At 36.2% G+C, this 21,242-nt stretch overlaps 1 protein-coding gene across 2 annotated transcripts in view; it reads right to left on the bottom strand.

Annotated features, from left to right (window-relative positions):
• LOC121408669 (sodium- and chloride-dependent GABA transporter ine-like) overlaps positions 1-19,070 on the bottom strand; it is a 39,781-nt gene extending 20,711 nt beyond the window's left edge. Inside the window, exons 1-3 of one of the 2 annotated variants that reach the window (XM_041600211.1) lie at positions 18,941-19,070; positions 7,646-7,851; positions 2,984-3,118 (exon numbers count right to left, since the gene is read on the bottom strand). In XM_041600211.1, coding sequence (XP_041456145.1) covers positions 2,984-3,118; positions 7,646-7,829 — 319 coding nt within the window. In that variant the 5' untranslated portion in view covers positions 7,830-7,851; positions 18,941-19,070. Of the gene's footprint in view, positions 1-2,983; positions 3,119-7,645; positions 7,852-12,784; positions 13,045-18,940 lie in introns of those variants that run through there. The other variant, XM_041600210.1, reaches the window with a different exon arrangement.
• Positions 19,071-21,242: the final 2,172 nt, after the last annotated feature.

A 21,242-nucleotide genomic window follows, 5' to 3' on the forward strand; every position in this document is an offset into this window, starting at 1 on the left:
TCTGACCGTGATTTCAATGCACACGATTCGTTAAAATGTCATATTGCTTTTAACGTGCAAAGTCAATGCAGATGGCCAATACGAGTTTGGTTGACCGTGCGCATTGAAATCATGGTCAGTCAAAACGTTGTATCGCTCTGCTACATTCCCGGGAGGCACTCGACCAAAAAAGTGGTAGGAGTGTGCCGCAAGCGAGACAAAAAATCGGGGGCCTTGGAGCGGGCTTATTGGAAAAAGGAGGGTCCTCGGAAAGGGCTTCGAAACTACAAATGTTTGTGAAAACGGGGTCCTTGGAACGGATCGCCAGTGTGTGATTACGTGCGTATGCATCCCTATGGAACGGGCATGCTATGATGCAGCTAGCGCAGCCTCCGCTGTGTGCGCTCGCGCAGAGGCGATGGTCGGACAGCACTCTGCGGACGCTTTTCACTAAAATTGCAGCTCATTGTAGCGAATCAATGCGACCGGAACGGCATAACAAAAAATATGTGAAGCTTTGGAGCGGATTTCTTCTTTTTTCTTGATAAGAAGAAAATACTATGCCTTGGAGCGGCTTTCTTTGTTCTTTTTCTCAATAAGACTAAAATGCTATGCCTTGGAACAAAAATTTGAGTGTAAAAATGGGGGTCCCCTCCGCGGCACATACCCACAATGCATTATATACTGAGTATTTCCCCCCCGGGCTACAGTACACATTTCCAATGGGATTTGCCCATGTTATCAAAAATTTGTATGGCATCGCCGTGAACATCCCCTCATATCTCAGAAACTAAAATGAATTGCTGCCTAGAAATTCAGATACGAATAGAATATGACTTGTACATTAATATTCTGCAAAAATCTCAAAATCAATTTTTTAAAATCAAAACTGACTGATATGACGGTTCAGATGAATGCCGACGATAAGTACGGCTACAAATAAGAAAGGTCAAGGATACTGGAAAATGAATACTGGAAAATTTTTCTGAGGTGCACTAGACCTTTAATAAAACATGCCCTTTAATGAGGAACCATGAAAGGAAACACATGTGCCTCGCACCAGCAGATGTGGTGCACTCTCTCTTCCCTGGAGCAGAGACAAAAACAGGTGTAATTGCCCACACTAGTCTGTTCAGTCACAGAACATTAAATGATCAAAAACTCATTAATGAAATCTCCAGGACAAAACAAATAATTAGACAGACATGAACGAAATTCACCATATCAATGTTGTCATGTGAGGATAGTCCTTTCTATCATCAGATCATTCACTAAATACAGATACCACATCTTCCCATTTCACTTTTTATACCTTCATTTGTGAACATTATACTTTCAGACAAACAGGAACATAATTCTTCATCATATTTGATTTCAAAATAATCAAGGCGGCATCTGTACTGCCCCTTTGTAAACGTGTCCCTGCCAAATTTTGTTCAGGCGAGACAAAAAAATGAGTGGGTGCTACATAACTTTATCGAGGCTGTTCTCATTACACTTTCTAAAACTAGTTTTACTGGAAACCGATTCAGGAAACCAGTTTGGTAGTCACTTTGCTAGCGTTCCCACTTGATCACACGAATGTGGTTTTCAAAATCACTTCACGTAAAGCGATTATGTTGCTATGGAAACACTCTCAGTGGGGTGACAATTTGTTTACATGAAATTTTAAAACGGCAGCGTAGGCATTCTACAACTGAAATTTATGCATTTTACTTTGATCGTTTATGACGTCACAAATCCAAAACTTAATAATGGATTTTCCCCAAACCGTCATCAATATTTCTTAGTATTTTTTCTTAAAGTAGAAATATATTGAAAATCGTAAAAATGGAGAATCATATATCACAATAAAGGAGAAAATAAGGAGAACACGATGGTGTACATAATTTATCATGGAGACCGATGAAACTCAGTTAATTGATAGTTTAAAGTTCTCTCTCTGAATGCTTCAAACACGCAGAATTACGTCCGCGAAATTGGGGATTTTTTATGACGTCACTGTCTGTACGAGAGGCGTGATTGGCTCTCCCACGTGAAGCTCCACTTGCATGCAAAACCTGTTGCAAGGGTACATTTTCTCCACATTGTCACTGAATACTTCGATCCCGAAATGAAAGAAAACCCAGAATTTTATGTAGATTTGGATTTTCAAATTGATGATTTTGAGATGAAGAGAACGATGATGAAGTGAACAACACAGTGACGTAGTTGGAGGTAAATTGGGGGAATACGCCGATGATGATGATGAAAATTCAACTTGCAACACGATCACAAGTGAAGTCATGTACATGCTGATTCGCTACCAATTCATGCTGCTGGAAGTGCTAGCTACACCGCGCGGGCCAAATTGAATTCATGCTGAACATGAATAACCACTGTAGCAGCAGCTGCATGAGTTGGTAGCGAATCGGCATGTACATGACTTGTGATCGTCAGGCAAGTTGAATTTTCATCATCATCATCATCATCGCCATAGTTCCCCCAATTTACCTCCAACTACGTCACTGTGTTGTTCACTTCATCATCATTCTCTTCATCTTTAAAATCATCAATTTGAAAATCCAAATCTACATAAAATTCTGGGTTTTCTTTCATTTCGTGATAGAAGTATTCAGTGACAGTGTGGAGAAAACGTACCCACGCAACAGGTTTTGCATGCAAGTGGAGCTTCACGTGGGAGAGCCAATCACGCCTCTCGTACAGACAGTGACGTCATCAAATTCCAGTCAATTCAGAGACCGATGCGAGGCATATTTCGGAGGGGCATTTTAGCATTTTTTAATCGGCGATTTTCACCTTTTTGTATTATTTTCGGTATTTTTGAATGACCCACTGATGATCCCCACATCATTACCTTTCCATTGATATATAATAAGACCACATTCATAATCAATATATTTCTCCTTTAAGGACGAACTTCCTCTTTAATTGGATCAATCGCAAATCTTCTTTTTTTTTAAATAAAGATAGTTTTGGCTTGATAGGCCCCTGGAATTCTCACCTTTGAACAAAGGGGTGATCTTCTTAAAGGCTACAACTGGACCATGGCGTATGTACTGTCCAAGACCAAACTCAAGCAGTAGAAGAGGTATCCCGGTCAAGAACAATGTCAGGAAGTATGGTATCAAGAAGGCACCTGATGACAAATAACAAAAGAAATCGACCTTAGATGTATCATTGCTGAGTGTGCAGGGATTAAATTAAAGTTGAATCAAATGAATTTTTTAAGGTTATGAAACGCTGTCCATATGTAAACAAGAATTAGTAATATATACTCTGATAAGATTTTTACAAAGGATTCATTATCCAATTTAGCGAAAAACCAGAGAACCATTGGAATAATCAAAGTCAATTGGAACTCCGAAGCCCGTATTCTGAAGTCGGATTTAATTTAAACACAGTTATGGTTTGACTATGGAGAGCCAATTGGGGAACAAATCTTTATTAGCACATGTTCAATTTATTAACCCATATGACACTCAAATCATTTATAACTGTCTCAGAATGATAAACTGAAATATTGTCTTCATGATGACAGCAAAGGGAAAGAAAAAGAAATATACAACGTGAGCAGAATTTTTTTAAAGTAGTTTTTTTTGCTCCTTATAATTTTAGCAGCGTTATACCATGGTCTAAGTTGAATCAGACTTCAGAATATGGGCCGCTGTCTTGCTTTATTATCATTTTCATGAATGTAATAAAGTAGAAACATTTGTAATCATTCAAAATTATTCTAAATTTTCCTAAAACTTTTTTTTTTCTGTACAAAACTGTAGGCATTTGGAATGTGGTTTAGATTTGGATCATGCAAATACCTCTTCAAGATTTGCTAAAATTAAAGGTCAAGTCTGCCCAAGGAAAATGCTGACTTGAATAAATAGAGAAAAATCAAACTTACAGAGTGCTGAAACTTACATCAAAATCGGATGTAAAATAAGTTATGACATTTTGAAATTGTGCTTATTTTTCACAAAACAGTGATTATGCACAACTAGGGGAGTCATTCGATTATGTCTATCACTCACTATTTCTTTTGTTTTTTTTATTGTTTGAATTATACAATATTCAATTTTTTTTATAGATTTGACAATAAGGACCAACTTGACTGAAACCATAACAATGCTAATTTAACATGTTCAGGTAGGAATTAATCGTATCACTTAACAACGAGGAGAAATTTAGAATATTTCATATAATGAACAGGCGCGCCGGAACACTTTCAGTTTTGGGGGGGCAAAATCCCGAAGGGGGCACAATATTTTTGACAGCGTGAGATACCGAAGCGATCGAGCGGGAGAGGGCGTGGGACCCCCCCCCACGGTAAGGACTTTGTGTAAAAATGGAGTTTAAAAGTTACGTTTCTATTAAAGAGAATTCAAAAATAAATTTCTTGAGAATTAAACATAGAATTCACTACGAAAGACTATATTCAGAGTTTATGAGAACCTACGCGCAAAACGATCTTATAATTCGGAATGTGGTTTTCGTGTCTGATCAATTAAATTACGTAATACGCTTATATTGACTCAAAATACCAGAAATTACATTTTTCATGCAATATCCTTTCAGAAATATTTATTTATGTACATTTGCATACACGGACGACGCGAGAGAGCACAATTATTATAAGTTTCAAGGAGTGTATTAAGCAGAAGAAGCGTAACAACAGAACCAAAATACATTCTAATCAATGTCTTTTTGAATTCAAAATGTCAAACTGTTCTGACGTGGCAGACGACGATAAGCGCTTAAATCCCCATTCTATTTAAATAATTTCTGACCTCAGCATTGGAGAGAGTCCCTGATTATCCATGCATAGGCAAAACGTTTCATATTTTGTAACTGGAGGAAAAAGAAATATGACCTGCTTAATTATTGTCCAACAATTTAAAACTTTTCTGAAAATTTAAAACATTACTCGATTTATGTGTTTCCTTTGGCTGCAAGCACTTTTGGATGGCCCCTTCAAAATCTTCTTTTTTTCTTTACATATTTTCTGGGGAAAATGTGACCATAACTAGGAAATGATGAATATCAAATTCCAGGAAATATTCATTTGTAAATAATCATGAACTAACAAACTACGGCAGTTTATAATGTACATTATGTAACATTATTTAGAAGAAAACAATTACATTCCAACAGCGGATGTGGTTGACGGTACACCATGTGGAGTTTTCGAAAAAAAAGTGGATAGAGGAAGAAGTAAAATTGATAGGAGGAAGTAGACAGTTGATAGTCGAGTAATTTTTTGTTCAAACGGGCGTAGTCTTGATAAAGACAGTAAACCAGAAAAGGTTGAAGAAGAGGCTTAATTGATTAGTTGATAGATGAGTACTCCTGCTCTGCACTCCTTTCGCCGACTCGATCAAGCTAGCATCTTCTCATTTATCCAATAAGCAATTACTCAATCCTCTAACTCTTTAAACTTTTCGGTTTTACAGCTATTTTCAGATTCCATATATTGCAAGAGTAACTAGCGTTCACGCGCGTTGGTGATATCTGGTCCGGGGAGCGTTTCATGAAAGGACTTGTAGGACGTTTTATCCGACAAGTCCTGTTTTATCCGACAGTTACTATGGTAACAATGCTTCTCAACCAATCAGAATACAGAAAAGTTGTCAGATCTTACAACTTGTCGGACGAAAATATTGATGAAACACCACCCCGGTCTGAGCATTTCTGGGCGACCTCGCGTTTGTTAGCCGACACAGCCAGCATGCAAATTTTTTAGTCTGAAATGTATTCATTATAATAGGCCCCCCATTCCACAGAACGGAGACCATTGAAAGACCACTGAAAGACTTAAAATTGGTGAGGTCTTACAGCGGTTTTGAAGATCAATGAAATCGTTCATCTCTGTGGAATGGCTCAGAAAGACCCCTCAAAGAACTCTGAAAGACTGATGGATATTTCTTGTCGTACTGGTCTTAGACTAGTCCTCTCGAGATCTTTAATTGGTCTTTCAGAGATCTTTTAAGCAATAAGTGATCTTTCAGAATTATTGAGAGACTGCCGAAAGATCAATGAAAGACTATGAAGACCTTTGAAAGTTCATCGAAAGACCGCTGAAAGACTGCTGAAAGACCACTGAAAGACAATATTCCTGTAAGACCGTTGTAAGACTGTTTTGAACCGTTTCAAAAAGTTTTGGAGCCCATGAAGACCACGAAGATCACTGAAAGATTGGTCAAAACTCGTGTAAGACCTCAAAGACCATTGTAGGTTCATTGAGAGACCTCTGAAAGATCAACCAAAATTCATGGTCTTTCAAAAGTATTCCAGCGGTCTTGTTCTCTGTGGAATGGGGGTATTAAAGGTTAAACGTTATCACACTGTAATTAGATGGAAAAGGGGCTTATCAAAGGTATGTTTCACAGAGGGACATGTTCGTCAAAAGACACAAGGCTTACTAAGATGTGTAATTGCCCCGTCAGGGGCGAAATTTTTTCATTTTTGACAAAAGAAATGACAATTCTTAAGCAGAAAAGTGCCTTTATCGTTTACATTTGTCCTTAAATAATATCATTTTTCTACTTTTAGGGGGGCACATTGGGGGGGCAAAATCTCGTTTTGCCCCCAAAATTTTCTTTGGGGGGGCAAGTGCCCCCCTGCCCCCCGCTTCCGGCGCCCTTGATAATGAAATACAAAAGAAATAGTGAGTGGATGACGTCACCAGTCTCCTTATTTGCATACCAACCAGGATGCTGTGCATATAACTGTTTTGTGATTTATAAAGTGAAACTTTAAGATTTCATAACTTTCTTATTCCACAACTGATTTTGATGAAATTTTCAGCGTTATGCTTGTTGGATTTTTCTCTTTTTATTCAAAACAACCTTTTCTTGGGGTGGACCTAAGTCCTTTAAATTCCAAGTCACAATTTGGAAATCCTCAACTGCTGGAAGAAGAAAATTCAATTAGGACCAGGCAACAAAAATATGAAAAGATCCTGTTTAAAATCAGATATCCGTTAGGTACAGACCTTTATCCGTTGACCACCATTTAATTTCAGTATAATACACATTTCCCATAGACCTGAGTCCCTAGCCCATGTCATCTCTGGCACAGGCTAAGTGGGTTAATCAAAATATAAGTGTTTTCTTTTTTTCTTTATAAAGCACTGTTCTTAAAACAAATTTATGTAAATTTATAAACATGTAAAGTTCTTTCACATGATCTAGGTTTCTTGGGAGGGAGCCAGCCGTCATGTTTACACAAGACAGACAAATGTTTATAAAGTCAATCTGGTAGCTGTGATTAATGACATGGCAGTTTTTAAAATCAAACATCAATCTCCATATCTTATTTTGACCAATGAAAAGGAAGAATCCTTGCGCAATCAAGGCAAAATCATTTTGTAATTACAGCCACACTCCCAAAACTGATAATAGAGACTGACAAAAGCTAAATGTTATGCAATGACAGACCATTTATCGGTTTGGAGTTAGTTTCATTGGTGTGTCTGTACTCTGTAGCATTTATATATGTAAAGTCAAGGGGCCGGTTTCATAAAACTTATCAAAATAAGAAATTTGCAATAACAGTTCAAAGCTACTGAAATTATTCAATTTGATTAGCCAAAATAACTTGTTATAGAAATTGTGCATATATGCAAATTTTATGAAATGGGGACCAACAGAAAGCGATTGATATTTCTCACCTCCACCACTCTTATAACAGAGATAAGGGAACCTCCAGACGTTTCCGAGACCAACAGCATATCCCACACACGCAAGGATAAATTGAGCCTTGTTGCCCCACTTCTCCCTGCTGGCACCGGGGTAACCTGCCTTGGGCGTCGCCGATCCTTTGAGGGGAGAGAAGCTTGCCTTTGACGATGGCATGTTGCTTTCAAGCTCCTTGGTACTGCACCGAAAGAAAGCAAAGATATTGTTTACAAATACAGATTTCCGAATGTAAATGATAAGGAACAATGACAGTATAACAATACTGAAAATAATAAAAATAATTAAATTGGAAATGTAACAATGATAACTAACATTGATGGCATGTTGATTTCAAGCTCCTTGGTACTGCACCAAAAGAAAGCAAAGATATTGTTTACAAATACAGATTTCCGAATGTAAATGATAAGGAACAATGACAGTATAACAATACTGAAAATAATAAAAATAATTAAATTGGAAATGTAACAATGATAACTAACATTGATGGCATGTTGATTTCAAGCTCCTTGGTACTGCACCAAAAGAAAGCAAAGATATTGTTTACAAATACAGATTTCCGAATGTAAATGATAAGGAACAATGACAGTATAACAATACTGAAAATAATAAAAATAATTAAATTGGAAATGTAACAATGATAACTAACATTGATGGCATGTTGATTTCAAGCTCCTTGGTACTGCACCAAAAGAAAGCAAAGATATTGTTTACAAATACAGATTTCCAAATGTAAATGATAAGGAACAATGACAGTATAACAATACTGAAAATAATAAAAATTATTAAATTCAAAAGTAACAATGATAACGAACAATGCCGGTTGCACTGTAATAGATGAAAATAAGGATTTTTGACACAGTGACATAATCTTGAAAAAACATAAAGAAGGAAACTAAAGTAAATATCACAAAGAGTGAATGCTCTTAATTTTAAGTAGTCTCCTCCGTGTACCCCATACTACCCTAAACTCTGCAATCCTTTTTTCCTTTTGATAAAAATGATAATCATATTTATCATGTTATGCCATTTTGGCGCAAGCCTCATTTTTAACCCCAGAGAAAAACATTACGTGTTCGCTCAAACACGAACAAAATTATTTTTTTAATCGCATTTTTCATATAGGACTTTAGAGCACTTATCAACGCCAAAATATAGACATCATAAATTGACATAAAAATTACAAAAACTTCTCAAATCTGTCCCGTTTTTTTTTATATGCACTGTATAGGAAAGGTTAGTCCACTTTGCAAAATGCTGTGTGAAAAGAATGTGGACTATTTAAGATAACCCCGTTGTTATTGATGGCCTATTAAATTAAAAATATTTTATTCCAATTCATTCTATATACAATTAAAGTGTCACTTACATGTAATTTATTCACTATACAGTGCATATCAATAAAAAGTTTACACTTAGAAAAAAACCTGTAATCTTATACTGTAATATCCTCAAGATTTTTCCACATTTTAGCATTGGTACAGATCCATTTAATCAAATGACAATATGACTGTCCAAAAATATTTCTGCTTGAGTGAGCACCACTTACTTTTGAAAAGTTAGTGAAAAATGATTTTCGCAGAACATTGAAATAGTTATGCGAATAAAAGTAGACCTTTATCATGAAGAACACATGGAATTTAGCTAGTAAAATTGATTTGAAGATATCTTCTTACCATTTTTAACTTGTTTCCTTGCCCTAAACACTTCAAAGATTACATTCCGCCCAACCCCACTCCCCCACAAACTGAGGCCATCATGATGATATTTGCTTTACACTGAGCTGTGATTTACATGAAATGGCATAGGCTTGATTTTCATTTTGTTAATCATTGTCAAGCTTAGGAAAAAGTGTCGAGAAGAGTCGAGAAACAAGTATTAAATGAAATATGAAATGTAAACCCACTTTAAATGATAAAACTTAGTGAAAAAATGCTGGAGATGTCTTTTGTTGAGATTCAGTTGTCCTCAGATCCAGCTGGCACAAAAAGGGTAAAGGTTGTGCTTACTAAGTGTTTCAATTTGGGTGGCAAAATTGTCACAAAATGCTTGAATGTATCTGTTTTTATTTCAATTGACTAAAAGTGCAAGGGAAATGTATGAGAAATGTTTCGCTGGGTAAGTTTGATTTCGCCTTTCCCATCGACACAGCGTGAAAACAAGCATTTTTGCGCAAACAGATTTCTGCGAGCTTTACAAAAATGGACAGTGCTCACTCAAGTGTAACATTCTGTCAAAACTTTTACTTTCGTTGGATAGATGAGACCCAAACCCAAGATTTTATGTGAAAAAATTACCCACATGTTGTGTATTTTTTTATTCCCGGGGCTTTTTCAAAGTGTAAATTTGTTTTTGATATGCACTGTAGAGCATGGAACTAAGGGAAGAAATAAATCAGAACAAAATGATTGAAAAAGAACAATCTACACTGTATCATATTACAAATTATAAAAAGAAATGCAATCACAATCTTAAGTGTATGTCGTACTACACAACAGGTTAACATGTACTTGTGTATAATTTATCAAGAGTTTCAATTTCAGTAGAAATATATTTTTAAATCTACAATGAGAATTTATCAAAAAAGAACAAAAAGGAAACACACGTGGATTTGCTCTAGAATAATACAGAATTGAACCGTGATGTGAAACTATCTGGGCCTACTCAATTTCCTATTGATGAAAACACCACTCTGATTTCGAAACATAATCGATTAGTAATTACTGACAGATCAATGAGACTAAAAAAAGCTCTGATTGAAGTACATGAAGTACAGCATGGGAAATAAACCCTTCAAACACCACTCCAAAATATGATTTATCACGCTATCATCCACTTATAGACACATTCAGACTAGAAAGCTCTACTCTCAGTTGACATATTTAGACAAGAAAAACTGACTAAATGACTAAGTAACTTGATGCCATCTAAAATAAAAATTACTTATCTTTGGTTGACCTGGAATAATGAATTCAAGTTTTTTAAAGGTCAAGTGCACCCCAACAAAAACTTGATTTGAATAAAAAGAGAAAAATCAAACTAGCAAAACGTTGAAAGTTTTATCAAAATCGGAAGTAAAATAAGAAAAATATTTTTTTAATTTTTAATGCAAGTTTTTTGCCTTAGAAAATTGTACACATTCCAATCACATTTCTCAAGTTATTTACACTTAAAATAAATGCACATGTAAACATTATTGTACATTCATACATTCCTCTTTAAAAGCGATACCCCAAAAATTAATATAAAGTAACAGAATCAACGGATTAAATATACATTGATTTGTCCATGGAATTTCAGAAAATAAATGGAATGGTTTAAAAAAAAGTTTAGAGCATTGCTTGACTTACTGACAGAATATGGACAAATGTTCAATGAGGGTTAGAAAACCCCCAATGAAATTCCATACCTCAATGTCCTTTCTTTTCTTTGTATCTCATACCAACATAACTGAGCTGAACTAAATTTGTGGACCCTTGGTCATATCTTTTGTTTTTTTAAAGCTCTTTACTTGTTATAGCAGTTGAGTCTTCTTTTTTCTTAATTTCCATTTTTTGTAGACTTTTGATAGGACTACAAAACAGTGATCAAAGAGAGAGAAAAAAAACATGAAAAAAATTATAAGATGAAAACCTCTACATGTGCATGTTATAATAATGATGTAGCACTGTGCAACCAAGGAGATAGAAGACGCAACAGACCCTGCATGTGGTACATTGTACATTATACCAAAGCGATATCACTCGATTATACAATAGAATATTCAGCAAACAGTGTACTTGATCAAATGCATGTATGGTATTTTACTCAACAATGCCCCTGGTCAATCTAAATACTCACCGTAAATTTTCCCAGTTTGATTGGTCCACTGGTTCGCTCGAAAAAATATAATTTCAAAGATTCACAACCACACGTCATGAAAACATGCACTATTTGAAACTAGCGATAGGCTTATGGTATGGAGGACTGTGTGCAAAATCAACACCAAGATACCCAAAGGTCCCATATCACACAAAAACACTCAAAAGTCATTGTCTCTTGGCAAACAGCCGAAACAGAAACCCAAGGAATTGATTTAATTGTAATTCTTGATCATGGACGGAGGAAATATTGCTTCATCACCATGAGTCAGCATTTTTCATTTTTCGTTTTCTACTGTACAGTGTATATCTTGATATGCAAATGCAAACCTACTACACCTACCACATACTGACATAGTCTCAAAAAGACATGTATTACTGCTAGAAACTCAAATCATAACATTACAACACATTATTATTTGCAAAATGATGCGTCACAATATCTCATATGAATCAAATGTTTATTGAGAATCAAGGCAAACAGCACACTATGTACATCACTACTGACCAGTCACTGCAAAGATTGAAACAGCATTACTGCAGTACAACAGAATTTTTACACTTGCAATTGTCAGTGTGAATATACAGATATGCATAATGTACGTAAGATCCCCTCCTTCCTGAAATTCACAATACGGTAATAATAAATAATAACAAATTAATGCATCATCCATAATAATAAATATATAATCCAAAGAACGCTTAGATGTCTTAAATCGCACTGGTAAGCTGACTGAATAATAAAAACAAATCTATTTTATAGTACCGGTAAACCAAAAGGAAAGGAAAAAATATAGTTCACCAACTAAAGAGTTCTACGTTCACAAATAATTAGCACAGCGATTTTACTATTTCAATTGACTGAAAATTTTGAATATCTGTTGGGAATGTATTTCTAAGACTTTCTTCAAAGTTTCTTTGGTTTGCAACATGAAGTTTTTCCTGTTAATAAAATGAAGGAAATCTGACAAAATAGTAAGGACCTATCAAAACTGGAAATAACCTATTGTTTTTTATTCTTATATGTGTGTAGGCTGATTCAATTTATCTAAAATTAAACCATTTGTGTGATCCGAATTTATCAGCGTACAATTAAGATAAAATATATGGTTAATCTTTTTTTTACAGATGGAACTAAAAGTTCTTGTACCATAATCTTTTAAAGAAGAAATGTATGGAAAAGTGCCTGAAAAATATCAAAAAATGAATAAAAAGTTACAAGTGTATTAAAAAAATCACAGGTAACCTCTTTACCTGGTGGCATGAGAGTCCTTTTCATCTTCGACAAGAGCTGGATTGACCACCGCAAAATCATGTTCTTCTCCTTTCTCACCCATTTTGATGGAAATACAAGACTTCCTGTGACCCTCAAATGACAATAGTTTCCTGAATTCTACTGCTGCAGATTATCATATGTCACATTAATGGACATTAAATGTAAGCAATTATGGAGATACCGGTACACAGTTGCAGTTTTTGAACCTGCTTTCCAGAAGCTCCGAGCTAAACTGATCTATTTCAGAATCCAGGGACGATACTGATGTCCCAAAGCAGGCCTATCCAAAAGAACATAGAAGCCGACAGGACAATGCTAACACTCGTAAGCATTTCAGAACCTACAATCAAGTACCATAAGTAAATACGGATTGATTATATAAAACATAGGATTCCATAACAGAGGAAATGATAGAAATAATGATGCCTAGAATACTGGACTTTGGTCTGATGTTTACATACTGGGGGTATTCTATTTGACATTCCTAAATTTGTACTGGTTGGTACTGTAGATCAACTTTAGGAGATCAAATATTAGAGATGGAAATGAACAAACTTTACAGACATCAAGGAATACATCATTTCATCTCATAAACAATGAAATTAGATTGCAAGTACATGTATTTGCACTTTACTCTGTGTTTGCAGGAAAACTGTTACTTGTAAATATTTGAGAATTACAATGCAATTTTTGTTTCCATGTGTTTACACAACAGGGAAACACAATAGGGGGAGGAACAAACATGTATGCATGTGCACTTGCATTATGATAAGCAAAACAAACATTTGCATGGGGCTAACAGGTGATTGCTAAACTTTTAACCAACTACTGCTGATATCATTCCCCCTAGATTTATACTAGTAGCCAATCAGAGTGCATCATGGACTCAACACATTGTGACATCACATCTGGCTGGTAACATGCGCCAAACATAACCAGAAATGAACCAATCATATCAGTGTCATTGACGGTGTCATTGTGTACTGTAGGAGAGTTCATCAGAAGATGTTATCATCCAGGGGCCTATTTCCCAAAACTATTAGTGGGGTGAGAAGAACAGGGATGCCGTCCTTGAGGTGGGAACATTTTTTTTTTTTTTTTGCTTGCTTTGTTAAGGCAAAGACTTTTTTTAGTATAAAAAAATGAACCTTATCCATTTTATATTTTTCTTCCTGTCACAGTGACAGGAAATATTGCCCGCTTAAGCATGGAAAAACGTCTTGATAAACTTTCAACTTTGACAGACCTGTACAAGTTTCTTAATCTGACAAAGATGGTAGGAGACTAGGAGGTGCCGTGGCCGAGTGGTCTAAGGCGCCTGGCTATTATGGAAAGTCCGGGATTCGATTCCTGGCCGCAGTACCTATGCACGTGAGCAAGGCATTTAATCTACAATGCTCTTTTATCCTGCTTTCAAATAAAGCTATATGCATTATTGGTAACTACGTGTGCACTTGTTTAAAAAAAATCTGACAAAGATGTCAAATTATTTATTTTGACAAATACTTTATATTTTCACCCACTGGTGGATCGGGGGGGGGGGGGGTACAGCCGTAAAAACGCTGTTAAAGTGTGCCCCCTTTTTTTTTAAAGAGGAGACCTTTCATCTATTTTAATCTTTTATGCCTTTTTTTGGGGGGGGGCTTTTTCCTCAGGAAATATGCCCCCCCCCTTCGAAAAACCTGGATCCGCCCAATTTCATCACTTGTCCATCTGTCGAATAAGTGGAAAGTTTTTAATTGGGCAGCTAAACTTTTGAGTCATATGGACTATGAAAATTTCTACATAAACTGTGAGATAAATGAACAGATTACAAAAAATGAGTAAACTAAGATATATTGCAATTATGTGGAAATGTGGATCATTGGTCTTGTTGGAATGAAGTCAGCTATTATTTTAGCATGCCTGGCACATAACAAAAGTGCAGGTACCAGATTGAATACATGTTGCATCCATTTCCTTGACAAAGCAATGTTCACAATTTTGGAACCAATCAAAACCAGTCTTCTTTACTTCTGTTACCTTGTGTTATTTTTTTACAATAACAAATATCAAAGCAGTGTCATATTTAATAATTCCAAAGAAATAACCATGGATAGCACTGTTTCCACTCACATTACATGAACCTAGTGACTTTTTAGCTAAACATATTAGAGAAATAATATCAACCATTCTCCCTACGCTATAGTCATTTCTGCAGGTAGCTCTATGCAAAGGATGCACAAACAGATTGCACTGCTATTTATTTGAATGAGCCTGTGTGTGTCCACGAAAGTAACTGTTTTTATGATACACTTGCACACCTCCAATTGTGTATATTTTACATACTTTATCTGTTTTTAAACAATTTCTGCTCAAGCCAATATCGTCTGTATTTTCATTTTTTCAGTTCTGATACTTTAATAATTTGAATTTTCTTTTTCGTTTCGGTTATTCATGTACACAATTCAGGTAAAAATTGTTCAACCTATCTATTTCCATTCTGTTTTGTTTTCCATGTCTAGTTACTTCAAGTCATGTTTCACTTGATATGCTTCTAAACCTTTCAAAAGGGTGACATGGGAATGTCATGACATTGCACGTTTGACAAAGTGCAGAAATCTTGATGTTTCCCATTTGAACCCACACTGACTGGTGTGTTATTCCTTAATAGTGGTGGCAGATATGAGATTAAAACCCACACCATTGAAATGACTGGTGTGACATTCCCTGATGTGGTGGTGGCAGCAGTGGGATTTGAACCCACACCATTAAAATGACTGGTGTGTCATTCCTTGATGTGGTGGTGGCGGCAGAGGTATTTTAACCCACACCATTGAAATGACTGGTGTGTCATTCCTTGATGTGGTGGCGGCAGAGGTGGGATTTGAACCCTCACCATTGAAATGACTGGTGTGTCATTCCTTGATGTGGTGGTGGCAGCAGTGGGATTTGAACCCACACCATTAAAATGACTGGTGTGTCATTCCTTGATGTGGTGGCGGCAGAGGTGGGATTTGAACCCTCACCATTGAAATGACTGGTGTGTCATTCCTTGATGTGGTGGTGGCAGCAGTGGGATTTGAACCCACACCATTGAAATGACTGGTGTGTCATTCCTTGATGTGGTGGTGGCAGCAGTGGGATTTGAACCCACACCATTGAAATGACTGGTGTGTCATTCCTTGATGTAGTGGTAACAGCAGTGGGATTTGAACCCACAGCATTGAAATGACTGGTGTGTCATTCCTTGATGTAGTGGTGGCAGCAGTAGGATATGAACACACACCATTGAAATGACTGGTGTGTCATTTCTTGATTTGGTGGTGACAGCAGTGGGATGCAAACCCTCGCCATTGAAATGACTGGTGCGTCATTCCTTGATGTGGTGGTGGCAGCAGTGGGATTTTAACCCACACCGTTGAAATGACTGGTGTGTCACTCATTGATGTATTGGTGGCAGCAGTGGGATTTGAACCCACATCATTGAAATGACTGGTGTGTCATTCCTTGATGTACTGGTGGCAGCAGTGGGATGAAACCCTCGCCATTGAAATGACTGGTGTGTCATTCCTTGATGTGGTGGTGGCAGCAGTGGGATTTTAACCCACACCGTTGAAATGACTGGTGTGTCATTCCTTGATGTAGTGGTGGCAGCAATGGGATTTGAACCCACATCATTGACATGACAGGTGTGTCATTCCGCAATGTGGTGAAAGCAGTGGCATTTGTACCTGCACCATTGAAATTACTGTTGACTTGTAAGTCTTTTACACACATATTACTTAAGCAGGAATATGTCCACTTCTAATTAGGAAACCCTACAACACATTTGCTACTTTAAGTGGTATAAGTCAGGGTAATTGTTTTCTCCTTCACTTTGTACAGTGACTCACTGTACTCACACACAAAACAGTATATTGTGATCTTTAGAAATTCATTGAGTGATCCACTTCAAGATAGAAACATTTCATACATCCATGCATACAAACAATTTAACCTCTGGTAGAAGGATCAGATGGCTTGTTGGAAATGATCCTTTGGATTTTTCTTCTCTCTACTTTAAGCTTGAGTGTCTATAATTTTGGTCATTTGAACAGCCTCTGGCAAGCTTTACAGGTCTGCATGTCAAAGGTTGGAATATCCATACATACCGCGTGTACCTGAGCAAAGTTTTGATGCAGTCTGAGTTCTAATACCCCTATGCAGCTGCCCCTATGGTTTCATGAATCATGTTTTATGATCAAGGGATGCATTTTCGGTAACTTATCTAAAATCTACTACTTCAGGTTTTCCAAAATTTAAGAAGTATAGTGTATGTAAACTAAACTATCTACTCATTATATTGTGAAAAAAAGGTTTGACATGTCCTTGAATATGTAAGACTTCCATGGTGGCAACTTATTTATCAAGATGCTATTTGCCTATTGTCAAACCAGCATGAATTGAAATATCCTGCATTTCATAGAAAATAATAATACAAAAGAAATAGTGACATCACTATCTCATTTAAATAATTGTTGTGTATAAACTGTTTTATGAAAAACTATCTTTCCAAATGTCATTATTTTATTTTGCATCCGATTTCAATGAAACTTTCAGCATCTAGATCTAATGGTCATTTCATTTTTCTTTCTTTTGATTCAATCCATTTTCTATTGGAGTGGACTTGCGATTTTTCTATGTTTATGACATTGGCTGCTGTCATAGCTGTAGGCCTACATGGTTGCGCCTAGTAGACCAGAATTTTTAAACAAACTTTACGTTAAAAGACAGAAATTGCAGCAAACAATTATTTTGTGTGAAAGTGTTTTAAATCAAGGTTGTCAAAATATCAACATCTCGATCTTGTACATTGATGTAAACTCAACTTCGTAAAATCATGAAATCTTGGCTCAAAATCAATCATTCTGATGATCACTATAAACACTGGACAGAAAAGCAAATGTGGGACAATGTATTAAATATTGCTTCAAAAATACCAGACGTTGGATGGAATTCTGTGTTTATTTTGCTCATTCCTCGGCAATAATGCATTTTCTTCCAGAGTTATATACTCTGGACGTTTTTATTTGAATATTTTTTTACAAACACTTGGCAATAATTTCACTGGATTCTGTTCGAACTCATTTTGAGATCGTTACCACAAAATATTCAGTCTATCACTGCAGCTGCAGCGGTGCATCTAGATTGAGGCACAAGCCACCTAGTATATTAATATATTTAGAAAATTGCCCATACAACAAAATCTAAGAAAATTGCAAATTAGGATTTCTACGCCCATCGATCAGCCTCTTGCTGATCATCATGTCTATCTTCAAATTTGCTACTTCAATTTGCACCATGTACATGCTGGATACGCCACTGGGCGATTTCATAAGTCTGGTGTTGCCTTGCCCTTGGTGTTGAAATTTGAATTGCTTCCCCTTGCTTCAAAACTTAATATTTAGAGTTTGTATAACTGATAAAGATCACGTTATTATTGACAACCAAACAACTAGTGAGTGCAGACTTTTCATTTTATGTTTGGTGTTATAATTGACACAAACACTGGCAAAAAGTGTATGTACCAACTACCAATGCTGGTGTGATTGTTTACACAATCATTCACATTTAATATAAACATTAACAACCATTTATATACACATATACATGGGATTACATGATTGAGTATTCACCTGGCTGGGCCACCCAACCTGAATATTCGCAAAATCGTATAGATCTAGGCCTAGACTTTTATACCTCAGTCACATTTGCTCTACGGTGAGTCAAAAACAGCAATATTTAATATTCATTTTCATTTCAATCACCTATAATATGTAGCTGGTACAAAAAATGTTAAAACTGCTGCTGTAGAGCAAATATGACTGAGGTATTACTAGTCTAGATATCTAAAATCTAATCTATGCTGTAGTCCATGGTGCGAATAAGGAGCTTCTACAAGTACAAGGCGAGGCCGGCCGAGAGGTAAGGGCGCGGCTTCCAAGTTCCATACACATACAGGTGCACAGTGATGTTGCTAAGGCAAGACAGCAGAAGTATTTCCCGGGGTATTGTAAGATTATTATGACAATTCCATCGTTTTTATTCAACCACATTCAAACCCGATTTTTTGGAATGTGTAAACCAATTATTCAAACAAATGGAAGAATTACCTGTACAGAATTAATGGAATCCCAGATGGTTTCGATTTCAGGCCATGTGATGTGTTGTGCTCAAAGGCAAAGCCCAATGTGAATATTCATTGAAGATGGATAAAAACCTGCCAAAGCGTTAAGCACAAGTGATACGGTTACCGTGTAATACAACGAGTGGGCGCGGCATGCATGGTTATAGGCGAGCGAAAGGCACGCTTTTTCCTTGATGTATCTAGTCTAGATTTATATGATGCATGTACGTATTGTTAATATATAAGCACCTTTTTTCAAACTCTTCAGACATCAAATGTGATATTCTACAAGAAAATGTAAATGAATATATTGGGACATTCTAATTATCTATCAACATAAAGCAAATCGGGAAAAAACATTTTTTTTAATATATATCTTTTCTCAGAGTTTGAATATGCAGACTATTCTTATTATGAATGGAGTTGGAATTACTACCAAGCATCAGGAACAACAAAGCACCAATTTTGAGTGCTGGTAACTGATTGGTGGAATGGTGAAGGCATGGAACCAACTTGGTTCCATGCCTTCACCATTCCACCAATACTAGGGTCCGTTATTTGGAAGAAAAACCCAAGTACTGTATTTTTTCTGTTTTTTGACAAATTGGGGGTACGCAGTGCACTGTTTGAATTTCAGCTCGGTTCAGTTCATTTATTTTCATAATCTCAATAAAAAACATCAAATACAATCAAAATTTACAAAACAAGTACAAACGAGAGTATTCAAAATTTAAACAGTAGCATGAACATAACAATTGAGAGTATGATGGAACTAGCAAAGGCCAAGGGCTTATCACGGGCTAGTCCCCGAAAGGATATCAGTAAAATTATTGAGTTGCATGTGTGAATTAATATTTTAAAGGAAATAGCAAAACAAAACAGACAAACGAACAATCGATATTTTTTAGTTGGTTAAAAAAATCATTTAAGTGCATTGTTTTGAGATTTAAGTGCATTGTTTTGAGAGAAAAGGTACATTTTATAATTACGTTTGAAAGACGATAAAGTGGGCATATTTTTTTACATCATTTGGTATGTCATTCCAACATTTCGCTCCTACAAAAGATATAGTTGTACGAGAAAATTGATATTTGTATAAAACGGCAAGCGTAAATGGCTACTGGTCCTTGTATCATAAAAATGGAAAAAAACTGTTAAGCCTAAAAGATTCATTAAAATTTGAAGGCAAGATGTTTTTAAAATATGAGAACATGAATATAGCAACCTGTAGTTCATACAATTCAGTGATCTTAAGAATCCTTAGATCTTTAAAAAGATTAGCAGTGTGCGAAAATGCATTTTCGTTGCTAATGATACGGACTGCACGTTTTTGTAATTTTAAAACACGATCCAATAGGTACTCGGCACTGTCCCCATACAATACAAGAGTAAGAGATATATGGCAAGATCATTGAATAATACAAAGTTAATAAGACTTGTTTGGGTACTACATTCTTAAGACGATTCACTCACCAATACTTTTGGAAATTTTGGAACAAATATCATTTTCATCTAAATAGAAACCCAAGAACTTGGTATTGGTTGTTCGCTGAATTTCATAATTATTTATACATATTTTAATATTTCCTTCTCGAGAATAAACTCCGATCACGAAGAACCATTAGGATGGTTTGCCCTCGCAATCGGATCAGTTTGAGTTAGTTACATTATTTTTGTAGTATAGTGTCCCCCAGGTGTTCCCGGCCCCCGCGGGGTTCAGGCCTTCGCGTCCTCTTTCTAGATATTATTCAACTTTATGATAGATCAGGTCTAGATTCACAGGTTTCTCTTTTTTTTGGGGGGGGTGGGCAAGGGCCAAGGGTGTCTTACAAAAGGGATTTGTGGCGGGCAGGGGCGGATCTAGGCATGGGGGCGGATTTTTGTCAGCCACATTTTCCCGGATCGGGCGCTCGAAGTTGATTTTTGTTTGTTTCTTTGAAGGGGTGGTCCTGTCACTTCTAAGTTTTATTCTAAATCAACATAAATGTATAATAATCCCAGAAGCCTATATTGCGATCGCGAGCTATTTCTTCTAGTGATTTCATGTATTTTGTCAAAAACCTGAAACATCATTGGGCAATGTTTGTGATCCTAAACGAGATGTTCCAACTAAATAATTACTGCGAGCGCGAAGCGCGATTAGAAATTTTTAATATACGTTTTGATCTGATCAAAAAGGGATCTGTTAACGGCTGCTTGCAGTTGCCATGAAGACGTTAAAATATTTCAACGATCAAATAATGCAAGCAAGCGCGAAGCGCGAGCTGAAATTTTTTTACATTTCTACC

This window comes from Lytechinus variegatus, chromosome 2 (genome assembly GCF_018143015.1).
Source record: "Lytechinus variegatus isolate NC3 chromosome 2, Lvar_3.0, whole genome shotgun sequence".
In the NCBI taxonomy this organism is placed as follows: domain Eukaryota; kingdom Metazoa; phylum Echinodermata; class Echinoidea; order Temnopleuroida; family Toxopneustidae; genus Lytechinus; species Lytechinus variegatus.